Raw genomic sequence first — 24,317 nt, forward strand, 5'->3', positions numbered from 1 at the left:
TGAGTTAGTTCAGACTTTCACACTTGTGTATGTGGTCTTACTTCCTGTCTGGAACTATGTTTAAAGGGTTAGTGTGATTTCTTTTGTTTATGTAGTGCTAAAAATTCAAAGTCTTTAGCATGAAAAGATCTGACTCTTCATGAAGAAGAGCTGGAAAATAAGATATGCATCATTGAAGTGGGAAACCATCTTAAAGTACTGTTCTGGGGTTTAGAGTTTGATATGTTTCAGAGTATAATGTACTACAGCTTTTCTTTCCTAAAAACAGGTTGAACAAATGTGTCATGAACAGTTTAGGTATGTAGTACCTCTTTTTTTTCAGACAAGTAAATAAATTTGATCCTTGTATTTCAGCTGAGTTTGCCTGTTCCTCTGTCAGAGTCAATGAAGGTTGCTGAAGTGAGAGCAATGTTTCCCAAAATTTTGAGTGCATCACTTTGTTAAAACATTTTTTAGAAACTAAGATGCACAGGATATTTTAGCTCTGTTTTTTGTTACTCTTTGAGAGGTCACTGGTGAAGCCAATGCCTTCATGGTGTCTGTCTTATGCTTGGATGAAAGCTCAGTAAATAGATACAAAATTGCCTTGGTTTCCTCTTTCTGTTGTCTCGTTAAAAATCTTTTTCGACAAAATTTCCTCAAAAAACCCCTGTTCGAGGTGGCTGATCATGCTGATCTGTGTTGCCTTAATAGTTTTAGGATGGTCTGTTCTCTATTCTGCCAATACTCTGCTCTCCTTTATCTTATAGTTTGACTGTAAATTCTTTGGCATTGAGACCATAATTTTTTCTTGTAGATTTGTATAGCCCTTAGTGCAACTGACATCTTGGTTTGTGAGCAGAGCAGGAATAAAAAGAATATATTATATGTGTTGGTATTAATTTGTAGAAAGAGTTGTGCAGGATGGAATTTGGGACCATTCATTTTTCAGTTTCATGCACACAGTGCCTTTTGCTCTGATCAAGAAATAGGAGGTAGATTAAACCATTTAAAAATAGTGGGGAAGGATTAAGACATAAACAAACTTATCAGCATCTTTTTCTTATATTGAATTGAGGGTTTTTGTGATTGGCTAATTTCTATTTTAAAAATAATTAAGTATTAAAGATAAAAACTGTGACAGGTCATCCCCTTAAGAAATAATAACTTGTTAGCATAATGGTACTAAACTTATTGGGCTGAACTAAATCAGCTGAAGGTTTAGCCCAGTACATTTGTTTCACAGCTCATTATGAAGGAGTTTGGGGACAACAGCTCTTTGTTTTGATAAACTCACCTTTAACCAATACAATAATTAAAATCATGTCATGGTGAATATTTTTCATGAAACAAATGGGATTTATGAAATGATATAGTCTTAAAATTAAAAAAAAGGAATCTATATTAAATTCAAATGGCAACTGCCCTGAACCCCTTGTGTTCCTTTTGTTTATGCTGAGCTGTGAAGTGAGGAAAAATATGGGGACCATTGGGTTTGAAAGGCACCTGACACAGATTGGAGGGAAACACAGTAGCTATGGACCACTGGGCTTGGGACAATCCAGTTCTAATTTAGGTAACTGTAGCTAAAGGAACTGGATTTGGGAGGAAGCATGTTTGTTATGGGTATTAAAACTTTCATCAAGAAATGCAGCTAAGCTATTAGGCTAGTGATGGGCCTTGGGAAGAATGAAGAAGATTCTTCAGGCACAAGAAAGTGATGTTAAAAAACTCTTTGCAAGAACTATGCTCCTTTTCTCAAAACACTAAATTTTTTAAGGTGTGCTTGCAGGCTATTTCTGCATGATCAACTGCAGGAAGTAAAAAAGTATTTCAAGCACTATGGTTCACATAGCTTTAGTACTAGAGATGATCAGAACCAATCAGTTGACAAAAAATGTGATGGTGGAAGATTTCCTCTCAAAAGCCCATTTATTTCAAAATCTAAATCTGACAAGTTTTTGGGGAATTTAGTTAGTTTGTTTTTAATTTGAGTGTTTGTGAACATAGAATCACAGAATCATCTAAGCTGATTGAAAAAACCCTTGAGACCATGAAGTCCAACCTATGACACAACACCATCTTGTCAACTAGACCACGGCACTTTATGCCCCATCCAGTCTTTTCTTAAACACCTGTTTAATTACATATGAAAAATTATGGCCCAGTCTGCTTTTGGTAGCGCATAATGACTTCAATCCCTGAGTGTACATCATGAGTTTTATTTATAAATGCTCATAAAATTCTCTTCAAGTGCCTGTCAGGGACATGTAAGGGCAGCAGAGCCCTCTAGGTAAGGATATGCAAGAGAGATTGTCTCTGTGAAAGTGGTCTGCATAAAGAATAACTTTGGAAACCTGATTTTCAGTCTGATATATTTGTACTAATTATATGTTTTAAAAATATAGAAAGTAGATCTCTGAAAGAGCTTTCAAAAAATCTGAAGTCTGCCAATGTCATCTAGAATGGGATGTTTCTGTGGTGGTGTGTTTTGGTTTGTTTGGCTTCTTTGATTTGGTTGGGGGTAATTTTTTGTCTCCTTTGTAAATAAAGAGGCTATCTTCAGAAGCAAGTGCTTGAAAATTAATTGTGGTTCATGCTTTCAGTAAAGAAAAAAATAAATTGCATATATTGAATAGAAGTGACTACTAGATTTCTGTAAAATTCTATTTGTGGTTACACAGTGCAGTAACAGTAGTTTATTTGATGACCTGCTAATCATGCACTTTGTGTTGTCTACTCCCCCAGGCATTTGAGAGTAAAATTATGTTTCCCAATTATTCCATCCATATTAATGTTTCTTGTTTGGCAAATTGAAGAAGTTATTACACTACAGCTCCTCCTACCTTTGTGTACCAAGTATCTGCTAGGGCCAGCAATTCTGAAAGAATCAGAAGAAACCAAATCAAGGGAGGACTAAAGTAGACGTAAAAACAAAACAAAAACAAACAAACAAAAAAACCCCAAACAAAAACAAGCCAAGAACAGCTAAAAAGCAAAAAATAAACTAGATCCCAAGCCGTATAAAGGCTAGCAGTTTAAGACTGTATAGCACTAATAAACACTCTCTGTATATTGTGATACCATGGCATGATTATTCCCCATTTTAGGCTAACACAGTGTGCTCCTCTATGTAAGTATTCAGCAGGCAGTAGTAATTATATGACTTAATTATATGGGTTGGTTTCTTTGAGGTAAAATTACTATATCAGCCCACTAAATAACATATTTGCATTAATAAAGCAAGACAAGTATTTAAACTTCTCTATTTATGAACATAAGAATCTTTATATTTCTTAATAGCATTATTTTAAATTTTTATGTATTACCTTAGAGCATCCTTCCCTGTAAGTATTTTTCTCTAACTGAGAATGACTTGTTAACATGTTCAGAACAATAAAAATGCATTCTCTTTATTTTAGTAATTCCAGAGATTTTGGTGATATTGCAGTTCTGAAAACAGAAGATGACAAGAAAGATTATGACATGCTGAGAAAGCACAGAACTATGATGATATTTTTGGTATTGGTTCTTTGAAAATATACTGCTCAGTTTTAAAAGTAAAAGTTATCTTAGTGAAATTTTCTAAACTATAACTGTTGGGCAAAAAAACCTTTTAAACCTAAGAGATGGACATCACTAACATCCCCACTTGAAATTTCTACCCACATTTTCAAATAAAGTGTCTCCACTCTTGTCTGCATTACAGGTTCTCTCCAGTGGACTGAAAGATTGAGATTAAAGAAGGTTAATTTGCCCAAGGTCATGGACTCAGATTGTATCAGAGCCATATAGGCTGTGTCTTGGCTTAGAGACCAAAGCTGCACCACTAAGAATATTTCCTTCCTTCCTTCCTTCCTTCCTTCCTTCCTTCCTTCCTTCCTTCCTTCCTTCCTTCCTTCCTTCCTTCCTTCCTTCCTTCCTTCCTTCCTTCCTTCCTTCCTTCCTTCCTTCCTTCCTTCCTTCCTTCCTTCCTTCCTTCCTTCCTTCCTTCCTTCCTTCCTTCCTTCCTTCCTTCCTTCCTTCCTTCCTTCCTTCCTTCCTTCCTTCCTTCCTTCCTTCCTTCCTTCCTTCCTTCCTTCCTTCCTTCCTTCCTTCCTTCCTTCCTTCCTTCCTTCCTTCCTTCCTTCCTTCCTTCCTTCCTTCCTTCCTTCCTTCCTTCCTTCCTTCCTTCCTTCCTTCCTTCCTTCCTTCCTATCACACTTGCATAAAAATAATTATACATGTAAATAGTATGTAACTATTAAAACAAAAATTATACTAAATTTAATTGTTTTTCCTTCAAGAAAGCTGTGAGAGAGGTAACTGGTTTCCCTAGGGGGAAATTTGGGCAGGTGAATTTACAGTTAGGAGAAATCTGGATTTTTTCAACAACCTGTACTTCTGATCCTAAAGAAAAAGAGAAAAAATGCTTTGCCTTGTAGTATTTCAGCCTGATCCTTTCATACTCATCAAGCTTCTCAGACTCCTCAAACTGATATGACTGCATTAGTTTTCAGCCAGTACATGGTAAAACCAAATATATAATTCCATGTTCTTTGCAGAACTCTTGGAATATCTATGCCTAAAATTAAGGGAAATGACATCTCAGTTGTTAGAAAAAAAATCTGTATAGGGTGAATGATATAAATAATTTACAGCAATTATGGCAAATTTGGAAATGATAGTGATCGTATACTGGCATGGCAATCTGGAGTAGTTCTCAGTTTTGTTTTATTTTGTTTTATTTTAATATAAATAGTATTTTTGTCATTGATTATTTCCCTTCTGTACATGCCTGCTTACATAGGTATTTGTACACCCAGCTTTTCTCTAATAGGATAAGTCTATCTGGCAGACAGAATGCAATTATCATTATATTTAGACTCAAAATGAATTTGTTTAGTTGAACAATTTCAGTTTAATTTTGGGTTTTAAAGGTTTGGATGACTTGATTGGACAAGGTACATTAAAGACTAACTTTTACTGTGAGAATAGATATATAGGACAAATTAAAAATCCAAACACTGGATGAAATTCCCTTAATTCTCTCTCTTGCTATACTTCTATGATGGGCCTTTTTTGTCAGAAGGTAAAAACTCTCAGGAATTTGAAATAGAAATAAGAAAAATCCTAGTGATAGTTGGAGGTGTTATTTCAGTTCTTTGTCATTGTTACAGCTAAGAATCTCAATATCTATTAAAAGTCCCATGAATTTATATATAAGACTCCTGATCCTACTGAAAGTCTTGGCTAACTGACTACAGTCTGTCTGCTCCCACAACTCTTATAATTACCATTTGCATTACTCTGTCCAGAACTCACATAATTCCATTTGTTACAATAAGACGATTAAACATTCATTTTTCATTTTTAAATGAATATCTGGCTCTAAGATTTGAAAGAAAAATGAAAATTCCTGCAAGTGATAATATAGCGTAATCAGAAACATTTAAATATTACCCAAGTGATGTACTCTGAAAAACCCTTTGAAGGTTGTCCAGGTGTCTTTATATTGTTCATGGGTTGCTGAATAAAGTAACTAATGTTTCTCCATGATAATTATAACAGGAGACAGAGTGTTTTTGTACATATATATTGGACACATAATTCAGAAATTATATTTGACCTATTAGCATTTTTGATCAGTCTTCTCCAGTTGCTGTGGGCATTGCTAAATGACATTGCTAAATGAGTTGCCTGGTAATTGGAAGAATGTAGGTTCCAGAAATGTGAATGTGCTATTTGTACGGTATCATGTCAATCTTGTATTCTTTTAGCCAAGATCATCATTAAGTTTTAGCTCTATTATTAGATATTAGAGGGAATTGTGTTTGCAATGTTCATGAAGGACAGAGGTGTTTATTTGGTTTTGATATGAAATGGTGTTTTGTCTGTATTTTAATGGTTTAGTGAACTTTGAATCTTAAAGCTGCACATTAAAGCAAATTGCAGCCCCATCAGGCACATATCTCATGTAGAGACGATTTTTATGTCTGTTGAAATAGCAATGAAGCCATTCTCTTTTTGTATCATGATCCATTTCATAGCAAATGAATACACGTCTTGCAGATACGCTGCCAAAGTATTTCTGATGTTTTCACACTGGCAAGTATTGGAATAGTAGGAAATGGAACCACAACTTGGGGAAATGTGAGGTATTTCATGATAGCACATCAACCAGGTATTTTCCAAATTCAGAGAAGCTACTCGAATGAAATTGAGATAATGTTTAAACCATTACTAATACTAGGTACAGAGCTAGGCTATCTCAGTCCAGCTGGGCTAGATGATATCCCATAGATTTAGCAATGAACTTTGCCTTGTAGTGAACTGGATCCAGAAGATGTCACATGAAAATGAGGTGACAAAATAAATCTTCCAGAAACCATGTTTACCCAAGGCTACTTAACAATCTGAGACCTGCTCAGCCTTGGTAAGGTCTGAGCAGTGTAAAGAATGCTGCAGACCCAAACATTTAAATCAGTAAGAGCTGAAGAGTTGCAGAATTTAATCCTTTTTCAATGTCAAAAAGCACCTTCTTTTCTGTGTTTCTTTTGTCTGACTATGGCCTCTTTGACAGTTTCTTTCCCCCATGACAATCTTTAGAAATGTGTGCCTAAAGTTAAGATCCCCTGAAGTTAGTTTTATAACATTTGAACTTCTGGATCACTTTAGGGCAAGTTTTCCGAAGTATATTTGTTGTGAAAACTGCAGATGGAAGCATAGTGGGATTTTCAAAAGCAGTTAAACAGACAAGGCACTTAACTCTCATTTAAATTAATTAGCTATATTGAGCAAGTTCCCCTTGGCACTTTTGAAAGTTCCACTACTAACTGTTTATGTCTACATAAAAAATTATGATTTTCAGAAGAGGATGAGCATCCAGCAACTCCCTTTAAAGCTTGACTATTACAGGTTTTCAGTAGCTCTGAAAATTATAATTGTCCCTTGTTCTATGTTCCTAAATGATCCTCCCTTGTTTTGTAGTTTCTTAACAGTTCCTGCTGTCATTTATTGTATAAAGTTAATCTCAGAGAAGAAGTGGGATCAATAGTACTAGCTCATAAAGAGAGAAAATTAATGACATGGGTGAATCTTCTGCACAAGTTCAAGAAACTGGAATCTTTGATGCATACAATCAGTAAAAAAACTGAGAGATATTTAAGAATATTGTAATTATGATTTGTACTTAATTTACTTATTACTTTTATATTATGCAAAATAATAGCTCAAAAACACATTACAGGCAAAGACTGCTGGAGGTTGTGGATAGCTGGGAGTGAACCAGATGACCAGAATTAACATGACTTTTCAGTTATTAAGATCTGCATGTACAGAAACCCTTAACAGACCTGTTCAAGTGTAATAAAAGCACAGTGCTCACTCTGAGGTATAGTTTCCCCTGCTCTATCTTCTAGAGTATTGTCCAAGTAGCAGTCTGAGGATATACACACATCAGCATTTTGGTTTCAATCAAGAGTCAGCTAGTGAAAGGAATCTACTAATTATTCCCACTTAGCACACTCGCTCATTGTAGAGCAGGTCTTGGGCTTAGTGAACAGGGCTGCTTTTGGCTGAAATAAAAACAAAATATGCTTTCCAGAAGGACAGTTAATCTTCATTAATAAAGCCCACTGAACTATGTCAAAATTAGGTCAATACAACCTTTTTCTTCAGACTCTAATTTCAAATACAGCCCAATGTTATCATCAGTTCCTCAGAATTAACAGTTTTGCTCTGCTGATTGATTCTTACTGTGGCACATTCTTTGTTAATGGAGCTATAAACTGAGTTGTCAGATGGTTGTGTTCATGGGAGAATTCCATCTTTCCACAAATTTCCAGAGTTTTCATCCCCCAATGCCAGAATTTTCTCAGATATACAAGTATTTTGAAGCAATTTTCAATTTCAAACACTGGCCAATGTTTATTGGACTATATCTCCTCTTTCTTCTTAAATAGTAGTACAACAGTACTACTATTTGTTCTAGTACAAAACTAATGAACAAAAACTCATAACATTTTTTTAGAGCTTTTTGATAACTCTAGGTCACCCTACATGTAGTTTTTTGCCTAGAAAATTAATCCAGACAATCAAGATTTTAAAACATAGGATTTAAACCTTGTAAAATCCGCCTACTTCAGCCATTCATTCTGGTTATTTTCTACATTGATTTAGAACTTTTTATGCTTTAAGATTCATTTCTGTTTGACTTTTTCTATAGCTAACCAGTCAATAGTGTTTACATTCATAGTTAATTTATCAGGGAAAACAATTCTTTATCCAGTGAGTTTTTCAACATTCATAACTTTATATAAATTTATATGCTGGAAATTATCTTTTTTAGTCTGTGTCAGATGTATCAGAGTGAAAAAACATATGTCAATATTTGTCAGCTAGCTTCAGATGTAGGAATTTATTATCAGTTGTTGTCAATGTGAGGTGTAATCTGAAGCACTTAATGTTTTGCAAACCATTAAGAGATTTTAGGCATATTTTCAGTCAATTAAAATACTGTCAGGGCAAAAGTATGTGAAATTGTAAATAGCTGTAAAATTAAAGGATTTTCTTTTTTTTTTAATTTTTAAATTTTCTTTTTAGTAAAGTAGAAGCTCTAATAGACAAAAGGGAATTCTCTGTACTTATCTAAGCCATCGATTCACAATACAGTAAATGTGACCTTAGGATGCTTAATGCCAAAAAAACCCCTCTGTAGACTCATGGTATTAAATACTGATCTGGTATAAATCACCTTTCTAATTCAAATGTGTTTAAAATTGGGACAGCTAAGCTTTATCCTGTCAGGCTTTCTGCTGGATGAGATATTGCCTGTCCATGCCATTTTAAGTCTATGCTGGATAAGGTGGTGTCTGGTGTCTGCTCTCCTGGTGATTCTGTATTGTGCTATAATCTAGCCAATATGTAGTACTGTGGTTTTCCGAGTCATTGCAAATTTATCCGAGTCATTGCAAAGTTATCCACAATTCTGGATTAATGACCATGGTTTACTGTTGCCCCCCATTATTGTAGTGTGTGACTAAATCACAAGATTTGTATTTATTCTCCTAGCAACAATGGGAAGGCAAATTGCCTTCACTATCATGCTGATTTCATCATAGCATGTTTTTTCTCACATCCAGTAGATGAAACAGTAAGGTGTTATGTGGACTTTTAGGATTTCAGTGATTAAAACCAGGAGATTGTAATAGGGGTGAATTTTTTCTAAGTGTACCAAGTACTCTGCTGGAGTTCTATTAAAGTTGTTTCATACAAAACTGGGTTATTCTTGTGCTTTTTAGGAAGCTAATTGCTTAAATGATTTTCTTTTCCACAGTCACCAGATGATGTATTTTGCAGAGTCATCACAATCCTTGATATAAAATCTGGTTGACTTCTGGGGATTCAGGATCCCCTCCCACTGAAATCCTCGAGTGACCCTGAGGGTTCACAGAACTGTTTTTATGAGTGATTCTTGTCTCCTTGTTACTCTGTGGTCCCTTGGAGTGGAGAACATCAAAGTCCTGCACCGAAGGGGCACAGAGGAGAGCAGGAGTCAGGCTGCTTGTTGCTGCTTTCTTCACCCTTCACAGGGCTGTAACTGGTGCTCTGGTTCTCTGAGGAAGGCATATAAGGCCAGCAATGCTACACTGTGATTTCCTCTCAAGTCTGTTGAAAACTTGCTGAAAAACTAAACTTTAAAGGCCAAAATTACCCCTTTTTATAAGCTGTCCTCATTCTGTCCTCCTCCAGAGGGAACTGAAAACATTCCTGGCGCCTGAAGTTTTGTTACTGCTGTTTCACTTATGAATACAGCCTCCAAATGAAACAAAAGTGCTAAGTACTTAATAGGCAAGAACAAGGAAAGTGCTTTGTCCTTGAGTGCTCCCCACCTCACAAAGGAATGAAAGGTGGGGCCTCGAGCAACAAGGAGTGGTTCTGCTGCCCACCAGGGGCTCTGCTCTACCCTCAGCTCCGGTTCACTCTCAGTGACCTCTGCAGAACGGGGCTCAATGAGGGTGGGCTAAGGACAGCTGGCACCAAGCAGAGTGATAATGTTAAGTAGGAAATTCTTTAAATTCAGGAGTTCACTATTCAGATTTCATTTGCAGGGCATTTGCAGGAAGAATACATAGGTGAATGAAAAAAGTATATTTTGCTAATGTGCTGCTGCAGGGAAAGCTGGGATTTCTAAAACAAGATTGCATTGTTCTGTGCTACAAAAGGATCCCTGGACTTATTATATCAGGAGAACTAAGGCAGTAGTCATGACATCTTTTTCCATTGTTATTCAGAAAGCAGTATATATTTATTTTAATCTTCTAGAAATGCAAACAAAATACTTTTGAGTATTTCAAAGCATCAAAGGTGGAAAAGTATAAAATATCCACATTTGTGGAAGGGATGGCATCACAGACCATGGAACTCTTTGTTGTGCCAGAGCTGATGCATGGAGATTTTAATTTATTTCTTTACTGTACCAGAAATTGCTCTGAAGCTCACTCTGAAAATAGACTTATTTTGTAATTAAATGTTTGAGAACTACTGATATTTATATTTGCATGTGATTAACTTTTTACAGCACTGTGTATGAGGCTTTTTGCTTTTAAACTAGCCTGGAGTCAATAAATATCTTTACAGATGTCAATTTGGTCAGCAGTAAAGAGGTAAATAGAAACTAATGACACTCATCAAGCCTGTGGCATAAATGATTTATTGGACACAATCATTTAACACTTTTTTAAAGTCAGTGCAAGGGAAAGAAACAGGTTTCTTATTATGGTAAACTGTATTTGTGCTGTCAGCAAGTAGTGATTTATGACAAACCTGTGGCCAGGATTAGGATATTATAAATGAAGGAAAATAGAAGTCTCATTAATTTTTAATACCCACAGGTAGAAGATATGCAGTGGGCTAACAGAGAACACACTCATCCAGCATCTGTCTGCAGCCTGCCCTGTAAAGCTGGGGAAAGAAAGAAGACGGTGAAGGGAGTGCCCTGCTGCTGGCACTGCGAGCGCTGTGAGGGCTACCATTACCAGGTGGATGAATTCAACTGTGAACTCTGTCCCATTAATAAGAGGCCAAATGCCAACCGTACGGATTGCCAGCTTATCCCTATAATCAAACTGGAGTGGCATTCTCCTTGGGCCATCGTGCCTGTCTTCATAGCTATTCTCGGGATAATTGCCACCACCTTTGTGATTGTGACATTTGTCCGCTACAATGACACGCCCATCGTCAGGGCCTCTGGGCGGGAGCTCAGCTATGTGCTCCTGACTGGGATTTTTCTCTGTTACTCCATTACTTTTTTAATGATTGCAGCTCCTGATACAGTGGTCTGCTCATTTCGAAGGATCTTTTTAGGACTCGGCATGTGTTTCAGCTATGCTGCGTTGCTCACCAAAACAAACAGGATTCACAGAATATTTGAACAAGGTAAAAAATCTGTCACAGCTCCCAAATTTATTAGTCCAGCGTCTCAGCTGGTGATCACTTTCAGCCTCATATCCTTGCAGCTTATTGGAGTCTTCATCTGGTTTGCTATCGATCCACCACATACCATTGTAGACTATGGAGAGCAGAGGACACTTGAACCAGAAAATGCCAGAGGAGTTCTCAAATGTGACATTTCAGATCTTTCTCTCATTTGTTCCCTTGGATATAGTATTCTCTTGATGGTCACATGTACTGTTTATGCTATTAAAACAAGAGGGGTTCCAGAGACCTTCAATGAAGCAAAACCTATTGGATTTACTATGTACACAACCTGCATAATTTGGTTAGCTTTTATTCCAATCTTTTTTGGTACGGCCCAATCAGCAGAGAAGGTAAGTGATGATGTGTTTACCTATCAAAACAATGCTCTTTTTCTATTTTAATCTTGCAATAATTACAGCACTAAAACATTTTCACTCTTAAAAATGAGTAATTCTGAATGGTAAAAAAGCCATCAGAATTCACAGACAATAAAGCATATGTTTCAAAATGTAGATTTCTTATTTATTAACACAATAAATGGATTGTGATTGTTGTGTGACTGGCATAAAAATGTTGACAATTTCTCAATATAACCTTTAATGACTGTTTCTTCTAATGTTTGTTATTGCCCTTCAGTGATGCTGTGGCCTGTTACATGAAGCACTATCAATCTTTGTTATCATCTACAGATCTGATAGAACTGGTTGCATTCCACAAGTCTAAGAAGATCAACTTACATTTGTCAAAAATAATGAAGAAAAATGCCGGGGCAGAATGAAAAGAATTACTTTTGTCTCTGGTTGACACACAAAACTTTAAAAATTTAAAAGAACCAAAAATAGAATAGCAGGAAATGAATGGTGAATGAAGTGTGTGTAAATTCATATAGGGCATAATTCACTAATTATTATATCAGTGCAAAAAGAAAACACTTTCCTGATAATTTAATAAGAAATGAAATGGTTGATGCAAACCACATCAGACATATGACTCTCCTCTGTTTTAATGGGAAGGCAGAGGTAAATGTCAACTGTGTGAGTATTTATTGAGGCAACAGTGGTGAAAATGACAAGTTAGGCAGGGAAAAGGAATAATACTAGCATCAACCTTCAAAACTGCAAATATTTGATATATGGAAATTCTTAAGAAATTAAAGTTAACAGTCTTTCACATAAATTCTTGTCTTTCCTTCTAGCAGGTTTTGTATAACGTTTTCAAATATTCATTTTAATGTAATTGGAAAAGTCAGCATGTGTTCACTTATAATTGTGGAAAGGTTTGACATGTATCTAGTTTAGAGGGCGCCCTTGTCTGTGGAATTAAAGAATAGCTCTGTATACCTTGATGGAACACTTTCTAATTCAAGCATAACAATTGTATGGGGCAGAAAGTGTGGCAAAAAAAAAAATTTTCCTCCCTAGAAATTGAAGCAGGCTTACTGAATTGGATCAGGCTTATTTTCATGGCTTTTTGGATTAAGTTGGGGAACTTGATTACTTAGGTTTTAGCTTTTGTATTTTTCAGATTCTCTACTGCTTTAGTGTGTGATTCTGTGCTTCATATTAAGGGATGGTAAAATCTCTTCACAGAGTAGCTAGACAGAACAATTCCTCTTCTAGCTGGGGATCAAGGACAACTGATCCAAATTTCAAGCCCAAGAGCATAAACAACGTGGGCTGAAGAAAGAAAAACAAGAAGGATGTGACTTCATAACCTAAAGCTATAATTGGGCAATTAACTCCAATATGCAAATGGACTAGAACTTACAAAAGTGAGAGACCTCGTGACCAGTGGTCCATTTTGTGACCATTTTGGGTTTCAACTTGGGTGTAGCCCTGGCTTAGCTCTTGTATTGCCCAAGGTGTATCCATTGAAGCCTTTTAATAAATACCTACTTTATTCTTTAATTCTGTTTAGCGTTCTAGGTCAGCCTTGGCAAGGCATCAAAGTGAGTACCAAGGTAATGGCTTATGACAGATAGAGTAAGTTAAAAAATCCCATTTGACATAGGAAAACATGTTTAGGTAAATTGGGTTTTTTTGTATTTGTAGGCTTAAGTCACAAAAATGTTTTGTTGTATAAATGTGTGGTATTATTAATAGCTTAGTGAGGTCAGGTTTATGGCAAGTACTTGAACCAAAATAATTGAGTCTTGAAATAGGAAATATATCTCTGCTGGTAACCATGCAGTGACTTTGACTTAGACCATCAGTTCATCTTGGCTTATAGTAAAGGATGATTTGTTTTCAACCTTAAAAGACGAGATTGATTAACATCTCTCTTGCATTTCATTTTTGAAGCCCAAGACTGAACACACAAATGATACTAAATCACACAGCGTCTAACATTAAATTTCACTTGTTAACTGCCATTTTTTCTTTCTAAATAATTTGTTTTTCTTTCCTCTTCTTTATGGAGAGAAAAAGTACTAATACAGTATGTCTGTAATTCAAATAATTCTTTCCAAAGTGCTTCTTCTTTTTGCTGCAAATAAAACATGCTTCCACACAGAGTTTTACAGACATCTTCATAACAGTTAACATATTCCATACAATTTAAATACTTCTCTGAATGGGATAAAAATGTGTAAATCTTACTGCACACATATGCGTGGTCTGAATAAACTTACAGCTTCTCAGTTGATGCATAACACCATATTAGCATTTTAAAAACAAGCTAGTGTATTCTAGAATATTTTATTTGAAATTTGACATTATGATCTTTTTGGAGGATGAAACAAATGAAAAATTTACATGGACTTTTTTGGTGCTTACTTACAATGCAGTTATTTTACAATCCTGAATTTTTATTTTTTTTTTTTATGGCTTGAGCTTACTGAGAGAGAAAGAGCAATAAAAAGCTGGAGATTTTAAATGCTATTTTAAAGCAAAGTTTCCTTTATGAAATGTTGACAGTAATAAATTTATCATGACATTCATTACTTGCTAGGGGTACTTCCAGTTGCTAACTTTAGATACACTTCTATTTGAATAACAAGTGCTTAAAACTTTTCCAAAATGTTTTGAAGTTTTCCTAGACATTAGCAGTGCTTGCAATAATAGCAGAAATTACTAAGCATTTCTTGAAAAAGAGGTTGTACACTTAAGTATTCAATTAACACTAATTAAATAACAAACCTACTGAACAGCTTTTATTTCACTGTCAATATCACTGTTAAACAAAAAAATGTACCATCAATGCTGAAAATAGATGGCTAGATCCAAAACTCAAAGCTCACCCTAGAAAATTTACCCTTACATTTAGTAGCCTTGGGGATCAATTCAAAAGTATAGGTTTCCTAAGAGATTCTGTAAATAGTCTAGAGGAGTGTAAATATGTAGAATCAGCACAAGTCCATAAATTGAGTGTTGGCATTAAACAAACTTCAAATATGCATGATGAAGGTAATTTAAATGAGCACAACTACTTATCTGCAGACAGACTAGGAATCTTGATATTCGTGTTTGCTGTGAAGCAGAGAATGGGAAACTGCTCTCTCACTCATGAAGAATCTTGGGTCTCTAGGTGGTGAATGCAGCTGAGTTAAATGTCTGAATTTGCATGCAGTGACATACACATAAGAAAAAACACAGTAAAAGTTAAGGTAACTCAACAAGATGCCATGGGAAAATGTTGGTTTCTAGTCTTGACTTTTGTAATATTTTTGACAGCCCTTTATAACAAATGCTGAGTTTTTTTAAATTTGTCTTATCTCAGTTTACATGTAAGTTTGAAACTAATATAAAATTGAGAAAACTACTGTTTATTATTGAAGCAATTATACAGAGATATATATATATACAGAGATAACTAAAAAAATGTTAAAGTACCAATCCAAAATAACCTGGCATAATTCAAGCTTGGTGGCTTGTATTGATCTCCACATTTACTCATTTGTCCTTATTTTCAAGCAATAATATAAACAGCAGAATATAAATGCCCTATGGTACTAAACACACTATTTTGAGGTTGTAATTCTTACAGATGTCCTGCAGAGAAAACATGAACATTTACTTTAGGTTCTGTGTGATTTTTTTTGACTAGTTATGATTTTGTCCATTTGTGTTCATGCCTGTTTTGACAGCTCATTCTTCATGAAAAGAACCTACTACAAAAAAATTAAATTTTTCCAGTTTGTCATTAAACTGAATGACAAATGGCCTCCTAAGACATAAACCACAAATTTTCTAACACATTAATGTCAGTGAAGTGTTTTAGAGGTAAAGGAGAGAAATTCTGTGAGAAAGCATTCTGTGAATATAGCTTTTCTCTATGTCATGCACATGTATATAGCCAAACACTGGAAGTACTGGAATCATCTAAGATAGAGATGTCTGAAATGTCATAATGACCAAAATGCCACTGAAAACTATGTTGAATAGCTGAGTGATTGAAAACAGCTGTTTGAATTCCTGTGTAAAATTAATTTAAAATGGCAGATTGCACTAAAACCTTCTGAGGATAGATGGCTGTCTGAAGCACAACCCTATTTAATAAACTGCACTTTGTAAATTCCCTTCCTTTTAGCATTTTTGACAGGTGGATAAATCATGTTTATCCACAGATTATTATCACACATCATTATTATCAGAAATAATTTATTATATTAATCTGGAAATACTTTGCTTGAATGAGAAGATGAATACTTGTTCCCCATACTGTGAATGAAGAGATGTTTCACTTTCTGCTAAGGAAAGGCCATAAAAACACTGAATAATTTCTTCTATCTCCTCCAACTGGAAGCAATTACAAGGTGTGATCTAACAAGGCAGATAAATTTTAATGCATTTTCAATTATTTTGACAACTCTGACCTCTCTTTTCATAACTGCAATATAGAAAAATTTTAATTTTATAACAGAAATTTTCTCATATTATCCTTATGCTTTTACTATCCCAGCTCTTTTCATGCTGTATTTATTGTTCAGTGGTTCTTATGCTTATATCCATCTTTGTTAGTAACACTTAAAGAAGTTAGAAACAATACCAAAAGTATTCCACTATTAATTTGACTTGTAAATTACTGCCGTAATTGTCAAGATAAAGAAATTCAGTTCTCAGTGGGAGGAAGAGCTAGTTCATTCAGAGTAGTGATACATGTTCGTTAGTTTAAAGAAAACAACTACTAATGCTAGTTCGGGTAGAGACTTCTTCCTTCCCCCATATTTCTAAAAAAAGTAGGGAAATCATCTTTTGTGTGTGTTTACGTTATGAATTCTTGACTAAATATATTCCTGTGGCTGCAAGAAAACAGCATCTTGATGATTCCTCAGACTGTATCAATGAAGGGCACAGCACTGAGCTTGTTCTTCACAAAGCATTCGCTTCTAATCCTGATTGTATGTGGAGATCTAGCTCTGCAGGTAGTCTGTGCAATAAACATCATAGGAAAAAGTCCAGAAAAGCAACTTATAAATTTAGCATTTCTTTCATTTTATGAATAATTTTTGGCTTGATTAAACTGGAATCTCTGCTGCCAACACTGTGCATAGCATGAGGATTAATCTGAGGGATATTTGAAACTATTTCTCATTTTCCTTACTACAGGAGCAGAAGTTAGAAGAGTGCTGAAGTGATACATTCCACATTCAGCAGCGTATCATTGTTCAAAACTAAATTTCTGTGCTCCTAATGGTTTTTTATTCAGATTTTTTAGAATATGGGAGTACTTGCAAGATTATTAAAAAACTATCAATACTTGAATTTTTGCATGTCTAAAGTACAAGATTCATAAGGAGCAATTCAGAAAACTGGACTTGTTTAGCTTGTTTCTACAGCTTTCTGTAGCAAGAAGGGTGTTGTTTTTCTCCTAGGTAGCAAGTGATAAGACAAGAGAAAATTGTGTCAGGTTGTGGCTGGGCAGGTTTAGGTTGGATGTTAGGAAAAATTTCTTCACTGAAAGTGTGGTCAAGCACTGAACAGGGAAGTGGTGGTGTCACTGTCCCTGGAGGTGTTTAAAAGACATAGATGTGGCACTTAGAGACATGGTTTAGTGGTGGACTTGGCAGTGTTAGGTCAGTGGTTGGACTTGATGATGTTAGAGGTCTTTTCCAACCTAAATGACTGTATTATTCTATGTCTTGGAACAGAAAATTAGTTAAAATTCACCAGATTATTTGATAGAACTATCCTTCTCTTTTGCTGGAAATCACGTTAGGAATGGAGAAACTTTTCATCCTTCTCATTTCATGTTTTTTCAAATGTAAAATTTCATGAGATAAATTATTTCTATGCTTCATAATTTCCTCCAACTTTTGACCTAATCCTTGGCAGAAATTGGAACTTTGTTGTTCTGCTGTAGAAGCAGAGTGGTAAAAGAGATGTGAACAAGAGTGTGACCAAATCGCAGTTTATTGCCCAATCGTCCTCTGCTCCCTTTCTGTCGGAGAAGAACTTCCTTGCTTCTTTTTTTTGTTGCTGAGGCAGCATGTTCCCCTCCAGCTGGAAGATATTCAGTGCACTGCAGGCCATGGTCATTGCTGGGTCATTGCTTGTTCACCCACTGGCTGAACAAAGGGTTTCAGCAGCCCCCAAATCTGTTTTCCCTCCCAGCCTCCCATGAGCTGCGGTTAGAGGACAGAGAAGTAGTCATTACTTCTCCTGGGTGGCAGCATAATCTCCAAAAGTTACCTGTAATGAGAAACAAGTTAAGAGATCCCCTTTTCTTCCAAAAGTTGCTTTGTGGGAATCCATTCCAAAAGTTATTTCTTAGGAAAATAGTGCAATTATATTTTTCTTTTTTAAGTTTATTTTCTTATTTAAGCTTATTAATACGTGAGACAAAACTGATGGATTGGGTAATTTAAAATATTTTAGGGATTTTCAAAGCTTCTTTTTGAGTTTCAACCATTTCTATCCTTGTAAGTTTAAATTGAAATTTGGAACTGATATTTAAAGAGCATAATTTCACAAGTTTTAAACTCTTTCCACTTTGTTAAACTGAAAAATGTCTGGACTGTTGACTTAACACCAGCCTTGCATTTAAAAAAACACTTATCAAAAGATTCTTGATGAGTTTTCGGGCCAAGTACTTTTTAGAAAATACTACTTTTTAAAATTTCTAGCCCCTGTTTAGATTTTTTTGTTATTCACATAGTGTGTACCTGAGTTTCAGGAAGTGTTCTTGCTGAATGGCTGTGCTGAATGACTGGGCAAAGTTAAAGCGTATGTAATTTTAAAGACTGGACTTTATTGTTTTAAGATATTCCCATTGCCTTTAGAATGGGATTTCATTTCATTCATTTCATAAATGAAGATACAAGGATTCTGAGTATGTACGCTGAGCACTGATTTTAATTACAGAATCACAGAATGAACCAGGTTGGAAAAGACCTTTAAGATCATTTAGTCCAACCTATGACAAGTTTTCTAGGACTAATCACAAAGACAGACAATGCCAGCTCCTCCACGAAAGAATTGGAGTATTTAGTAAAATATATCTTTTATTTTTTTTAGCCCAGTGAGGCACTCCTGTGTGCACCTGAGGGTTACAAATTCTTTTTATTTCTGCAAAGCTGCATGTCTGTTCCAGCATGAGCACTGAGCTGGCATACCTAGCTGTATACATTGAAAAGATGTGCACCTGCCACATAATGGAAAACACTGGCATTTTGCTTGTCTGACATGTTTGCTTCTGGCCCCATCATGAATGATGGCTTTTCTCCCAAAGTCAGGAATGAGCTGCCAGAAAAATTAAATTTGCCTGTGATCAGCATCCTTCCCCATCCTGGGGAATGTCAGAGAGTTGGTAACATGTAGATGAAGATGGAATTTGTGCTAAAGAACTTTAAATAGATCTTTTTGGCTACTTGCTGGCTTCTGTGATAAGTAATTAATTCTTACTGAGAAGCAGAAATAATTTTGTGAAGCACAGATAGCTGAATAACTCATAATCTTTTTTGTTAAAAAACGATCAATAATCACAGAAAGAAGTTTGTGACAGACCAGAAACGTTTCATAAAGATAATATTGAAAAAAATATACCTTAGCTACTGTATTTTTAAGAATCAGATTCACCTCGAAAAAATATTGATCTTTTGGCTCTGATTTCTTCAGTGCTAAAAATCTGGTTGTCTTCAACAAGTGCAGTTTAAGATAAATCCTTCCAACATTTAAAACATCTTAGGTTTTTGGGGCACTGTAAGGTCTGGTTTAATTTGCATAAAGTAAAACCAGTGATAACACAAACCAAATGGAAAATATCTTTAGGCAAATTTATCACTTAGTCAAAAATGTTTTTAAGTAGACAGGAAGAGAGATTTTTTTCAGCTAAGGATGATTTGATAAACCCACATCCTGGGGAAAAAGAAAGCTATGGCTAAGAGAAAGGTAATTGGAACTATCTTTAACACTTATACTCTTGTTAAGACAAATAGAAAATCTTTAAATAGAACCCTCTCTAGAAATTGTGTGGAACTATTTCTGGGATGCTCTTGGGAAACTTCATGTTCTTGCTAGCTCTTGCCAAGTTGGAAGCAGTACATCAATAGCCTTTGTTGTAGCTTTAATGAGGCTTGTACCTTACTGAAAGCAAGTAAACACATGTATGAAAGACACAAGAAACAAATTAACAAGACTTTTAGCTTGGCTCTGAGTAGATATTCAGCTTCTTGTCTTTCTTATCTCCTCCTACAAGAATTCCAATTTTGCATAGGACTCACACCAGTATCATTATTTTGACCTTACAGATAGGACAGAGTGCTGTGGACGGGTAAATTGTCATGCATAGGCTTAGCCTAAGAAGCAATGCTTGTACAAGCTCATCACCTACCACATCTTGAACTTGACACTACACTGGTGAACCTGATCCCCATTAAGTGATCAGCAGCTAATGAAAGCTATATTGCCTTGTATTTCCTTTAGACAAATAATATTTTGAAGGACAATTATGCTGACTCAACTAAAGTGTTTGCTGAGCACAGTAGGTTGATGTATGTTTCAGCCCCTTGTGACCATTCTGTTAAAGAATTGTCATAATTTGTACAGCTGGGAAGATATCAGTACATTGGGCATCCTATCAAAATACAAGATCCAGACAAAAAAATCTAATGAGATATAAGCCCAGTAAAATTCATAACCGAATTGATAGATTCAATAAAATTCTAAAATTTCATGTAACGGACAGTGAATTTTAAATTCGTGTCTCATATAAATAGAAATACCAGAAACAAGAAGTGATGTAAGTCTGATTTCACCATGACTAGTGAGCTTTATGCTTACTCTTAAAACACAAAACTAATTTTATTATGGGATAACTATTTCAGTAGATTATTAATACTAAATATGCATATGTGTGTGTGTACAAGTATGTATTTTCACAAAACTGTGAACTCTCTGGCATGAAACAAGACTAGCTAGTATATAAGGCCCAGCAAAAGCAACAATTTTAATACATATATAAGAAATTTCTATTTAAGAAAAAAAAAAAAGAAAAACAAACCAGAAAGCTTTAATTGGTCATATAAACCTATTTTTTTAGGTTTATCATTCAGTTTGCAGTGAATCTTCCTGACAGGGAATGAAATGACAATAGGGAATAGAGAGATTCACGTAAGCTCATCCAAGAGAGTCAAAATTTAAACATAGCAGAAAATATATTTTTTTTAGTACTCCAAATAAAAATAGATTAATTATGAAATATTTTCTTAAGCTTAGACATTTAATTTCAGTGTGTACATAGATTTTGAATTTTTATTTTCCTAAAATAGTGCTTTCCAGACTTGAGAGTAATCAAGTCTGGAAATCAAATCACAATCGATCAATTTACCAGAAACATGACCCTAGTGGAATGATCAAATGATTGTTTTCATGGTGATTATGAAGGTCACATTCATTTGATATTGTGAAGAATTTGGATGGGATTGAAGTGGTATTATTGGGCTCATTGATAGAACTGATGACACAGCACCTGCAGTTTTCTACAGAAAACATCTTTAGTTCTTCAGTTGTACAGTAAGAATAACTGAACAATGAAAGGAAGAAAAGCAAAGTACTTGATTTTTTTTCCCACTGAACTCAGATGGAATAGATCAAGAGCAGCTATTCACAGGTATTTTGAATTCCATTCATTCAGGTACTGCAGAACACTTCCCAATTACAAAATAACAAGGTCAGAAGGAGATTAGAAGAGATGAGGGGAACTACTTACAAGATGGTGTTCAATGGAAAATAAAGGAAAAATTTTTAGCTCTGATGCTGAGGAACACACTGCATTTTGCAAATGTCTTTTCCAGAAAGTTAGAAGTCATAATTGAATGAGGTATAGCAGAAGAGCTCACAGCAGGCAAGGCATCTATCTCCTAATCTAGTCATCAAAAAGACACAGGCAAACCACTGTGGCAAGATGCTGAAATTGGTCCCAAAGCCCAAAACTGCTTTACAAACAGTCTCTGTAAGGGAATTGTTTGCACCATATGTTTTCCTTAAGAACTGATCTACTGAAAGGGTGCTTTAGATTATGGTACAAACTGAAGCAGCTTCTTCCAGAGCACATCAATCTCCTATCCTTTCGAGCCATCACACTGCATAAAATTTTATTGATCTACAAAGATCACATACCTCAAGGCTTCCAGATCCCAAGTTGGGAATGTCTCTGCTATTTCTCCAAACTACTTGCCTTGTCAATGATGCTTGTAATTTCTTTGTTTCCAACCACCACCAAAGATATAATCTTTGTCCTTTTCAACCTCCAATATTTTGCTATTTAAATCCTCTCATTTCCCTGCTTGCTTACTTGATAATTTGTCCAAGAGACAGCAGGCATTGCAGCCAGTGCTGCTTTTCTCTCTATATCCCAATATCTTATATCCTTGGCATCTTATATCCAAATTCCTAATTCTTTTCTGTGTGAATTAGGGCTTAAACTCTCAGTTTATATCTGTGTCTCTTCCTCCTCTCCCTCCTGATATTGATGATGGCATTTTGTTATTGGTGTTTGCTACTTTCACGCTTAAATTAGAGGGTTTTACAAACATTTCCCCCTCCCCCTCCCCTTGCATTCTCAAATTTGTTCAAGTTCTATTTCCTTTGTTTAGTGCTCTACTTCTGAAAGGTTCTGGTAAAGCCACAATCAAGTGAGTGAGAGTCTTGCCAATGATGTCAAGAAACATTGATGCCTGTGCTGTTCCTTAAATACTTTGTCTGTATGCATCCCATCTATGTTTCAAGCTACTAAAAGCTTTTCTAAAGGGACCTGTGTAAGCTGGAATTTTGTGCATCTGTGTTATATAAGAATATAACTGTGGAATTTGACATTATGGTTTTCATTTTTTATTTAAAATGTAGGTCATATTTGACTTGGCTTAAAATTGAGCTGGCTATCCTGTACTTTTGTGTAGTTTTAATAGCCCATGTGTGTTTGCATTCTCCTGCACACAAGGAGAAGGGCTAAAAAATACATTACAGATAGTTCTGGTTTTCTAAGCACCCAAAACAGGGAAAGTGTTGAGTACATTTATGTCCTTAAACATTGCATTAGCAGAACAGCTTTTAAACACAAGGGAGGCATAAAAGGAAGAGAGAGTAATATGTGGTGTGGTTCCTCCTCTCTCCTAGGCAGGGATGTAACAAGCAGATCTGGTTGGCTGACTGTTTCTTTGAGGGTTTTTTGAGTTTCTCTTTCTCTTTGTACCCATGTAGCTCTGTATGATAATTTGGCAGGTAGTTGCTAGACTGGGGGCTAGAGGGAAGAGCTGTCAGCTGGTATTGCTTCAGCTGCAATTGCTTTGAGAAGGTGGTTCAGAGCCAGACATTTTAGGATTTTTCTATATTCATTTCCTCTCAAGGTCACCAGAAAATAACAAGGAAATGTCAAAACTGCAGTTGAGCCTCTTCTGTATGACATAAGTTAATGCGGTTTCTGCATCTCACTGCTGGAAAAAGTATTTGTGTTTCAAAACAGTGACAGTAGGCTGAAGATCTACTAGTGGAATTTTTGTTTTAATTGCAATGAAGAGATTTTTAAGTGCTGTCAATTTCATCTTATGGAGTGCACTAATACCTTTCAGAGCACTGTTTGACTATAAGCCTAATTAGTAATTCCTGTCTCCTCTACATGAATGAAATGAAGGCTTTTGTAAAATTACACTAGACTTTTAACCTATTGAATGAAAGGATTAAGCCTGATTTTAATTGTCATCTGAATATTAACACAAGCTCTTTGGGCCCCTTTTCCTGTGTGTGAACATAGGCATTCCTCTTAAAGTTGTTGTGCACACAGGTTGACATAAGACTAGATCCCTACAGTTGTAAAATGAAACCATCAGCACCTCTCCAACACATGTAATGCCTGAGAGCCAGTGCTGAGACTTATTTTTTACTGCAGTTACACTACCATGCTGTTTAAAATGACAGAGTATAAGCAAGTAACTTAGATCTAACCTGTCAGGTTAGCCAGCAGTGATCTGATTCTGAGCAACAGAGTGCTTATTTTCTCAGTGATTTTTCCTTTTTTATTCTAGTTTTTTCAGTGCTGGTAAACAATACTCTCCTTCCTACTAAGCCACCCACTTGGGTGAAGTATATTTCACAGGGGCTCCAAACTTTATGCCTTATTGACTTCTTATTGAAATCACTTTTTCAATATATTCACAGCTCATCTCTTTTTTCTTCCCTTAATCAAGGCCTATTTTACTTATTTTGAAGAATCACACTGTTCTTTAGGAAACTTAAGTGTGCAGGTTTTCTTACTCAGGTGATGACTGTATTTTGCTCACAATCTAATTTACTGGTGTGAGTAATATCTATGTTAAAAAAAGAAAGAGAAAAAGAAAAAAAAAGCCTTCTGTTAGATGCTAGAAGCTTCAAGTACATAGATTTGTCAAAGAACATTAAGGAAACTAGAGTACATGCAATTTCCAAAGATGGGCCCTTGCTGCCCTG

The 24,317-nt window shown here is 35.5% G+C and overlaps 1 protein-coding gene across 6 annotated transcripts in view; it reads left to right on the top strand.

Annotated features, from left to right (window-relative positions):
* The window catches only part of GRM8 (glutamate metabotropic receptor 8), a 315,303-nt gene that overhangs the window by 261,004 nt on the left and 29,982 nt on the right, over nucleotides 1-24,317 (top strand). For all 6 annotated transcript variants that reach the window (XM_036400684.2, XM_036400679.2, XM_036400680.2 and 3 more), the window contains one exon: nucleotides 10,854-11,789. In XM_036400684.2, coding sequence (XP_036256577.1) covers nucleotides 10,854-11,789 — 936 coding nt within the window. The remainder of the gene's footprint in view (nucleotides 1-10,853; nucleotides 11,790-24,317) is intronic.

Source organism: Molothrus ater, chromosome 5 (genome assembly GCF_012460135.2).
Source record: "Molothrus ater isolate BHLD 08-10-18 breed brown headed cowbird chromosome 5, BPBGC_Mater_1.1, whole genome shotgun sequence".
Taxonomy (NCBI): Eukaryota; Metazoa; Chordata; class Aves; order Passeriformes; family Icteridae; genus Molothrus; species Molothrus ater.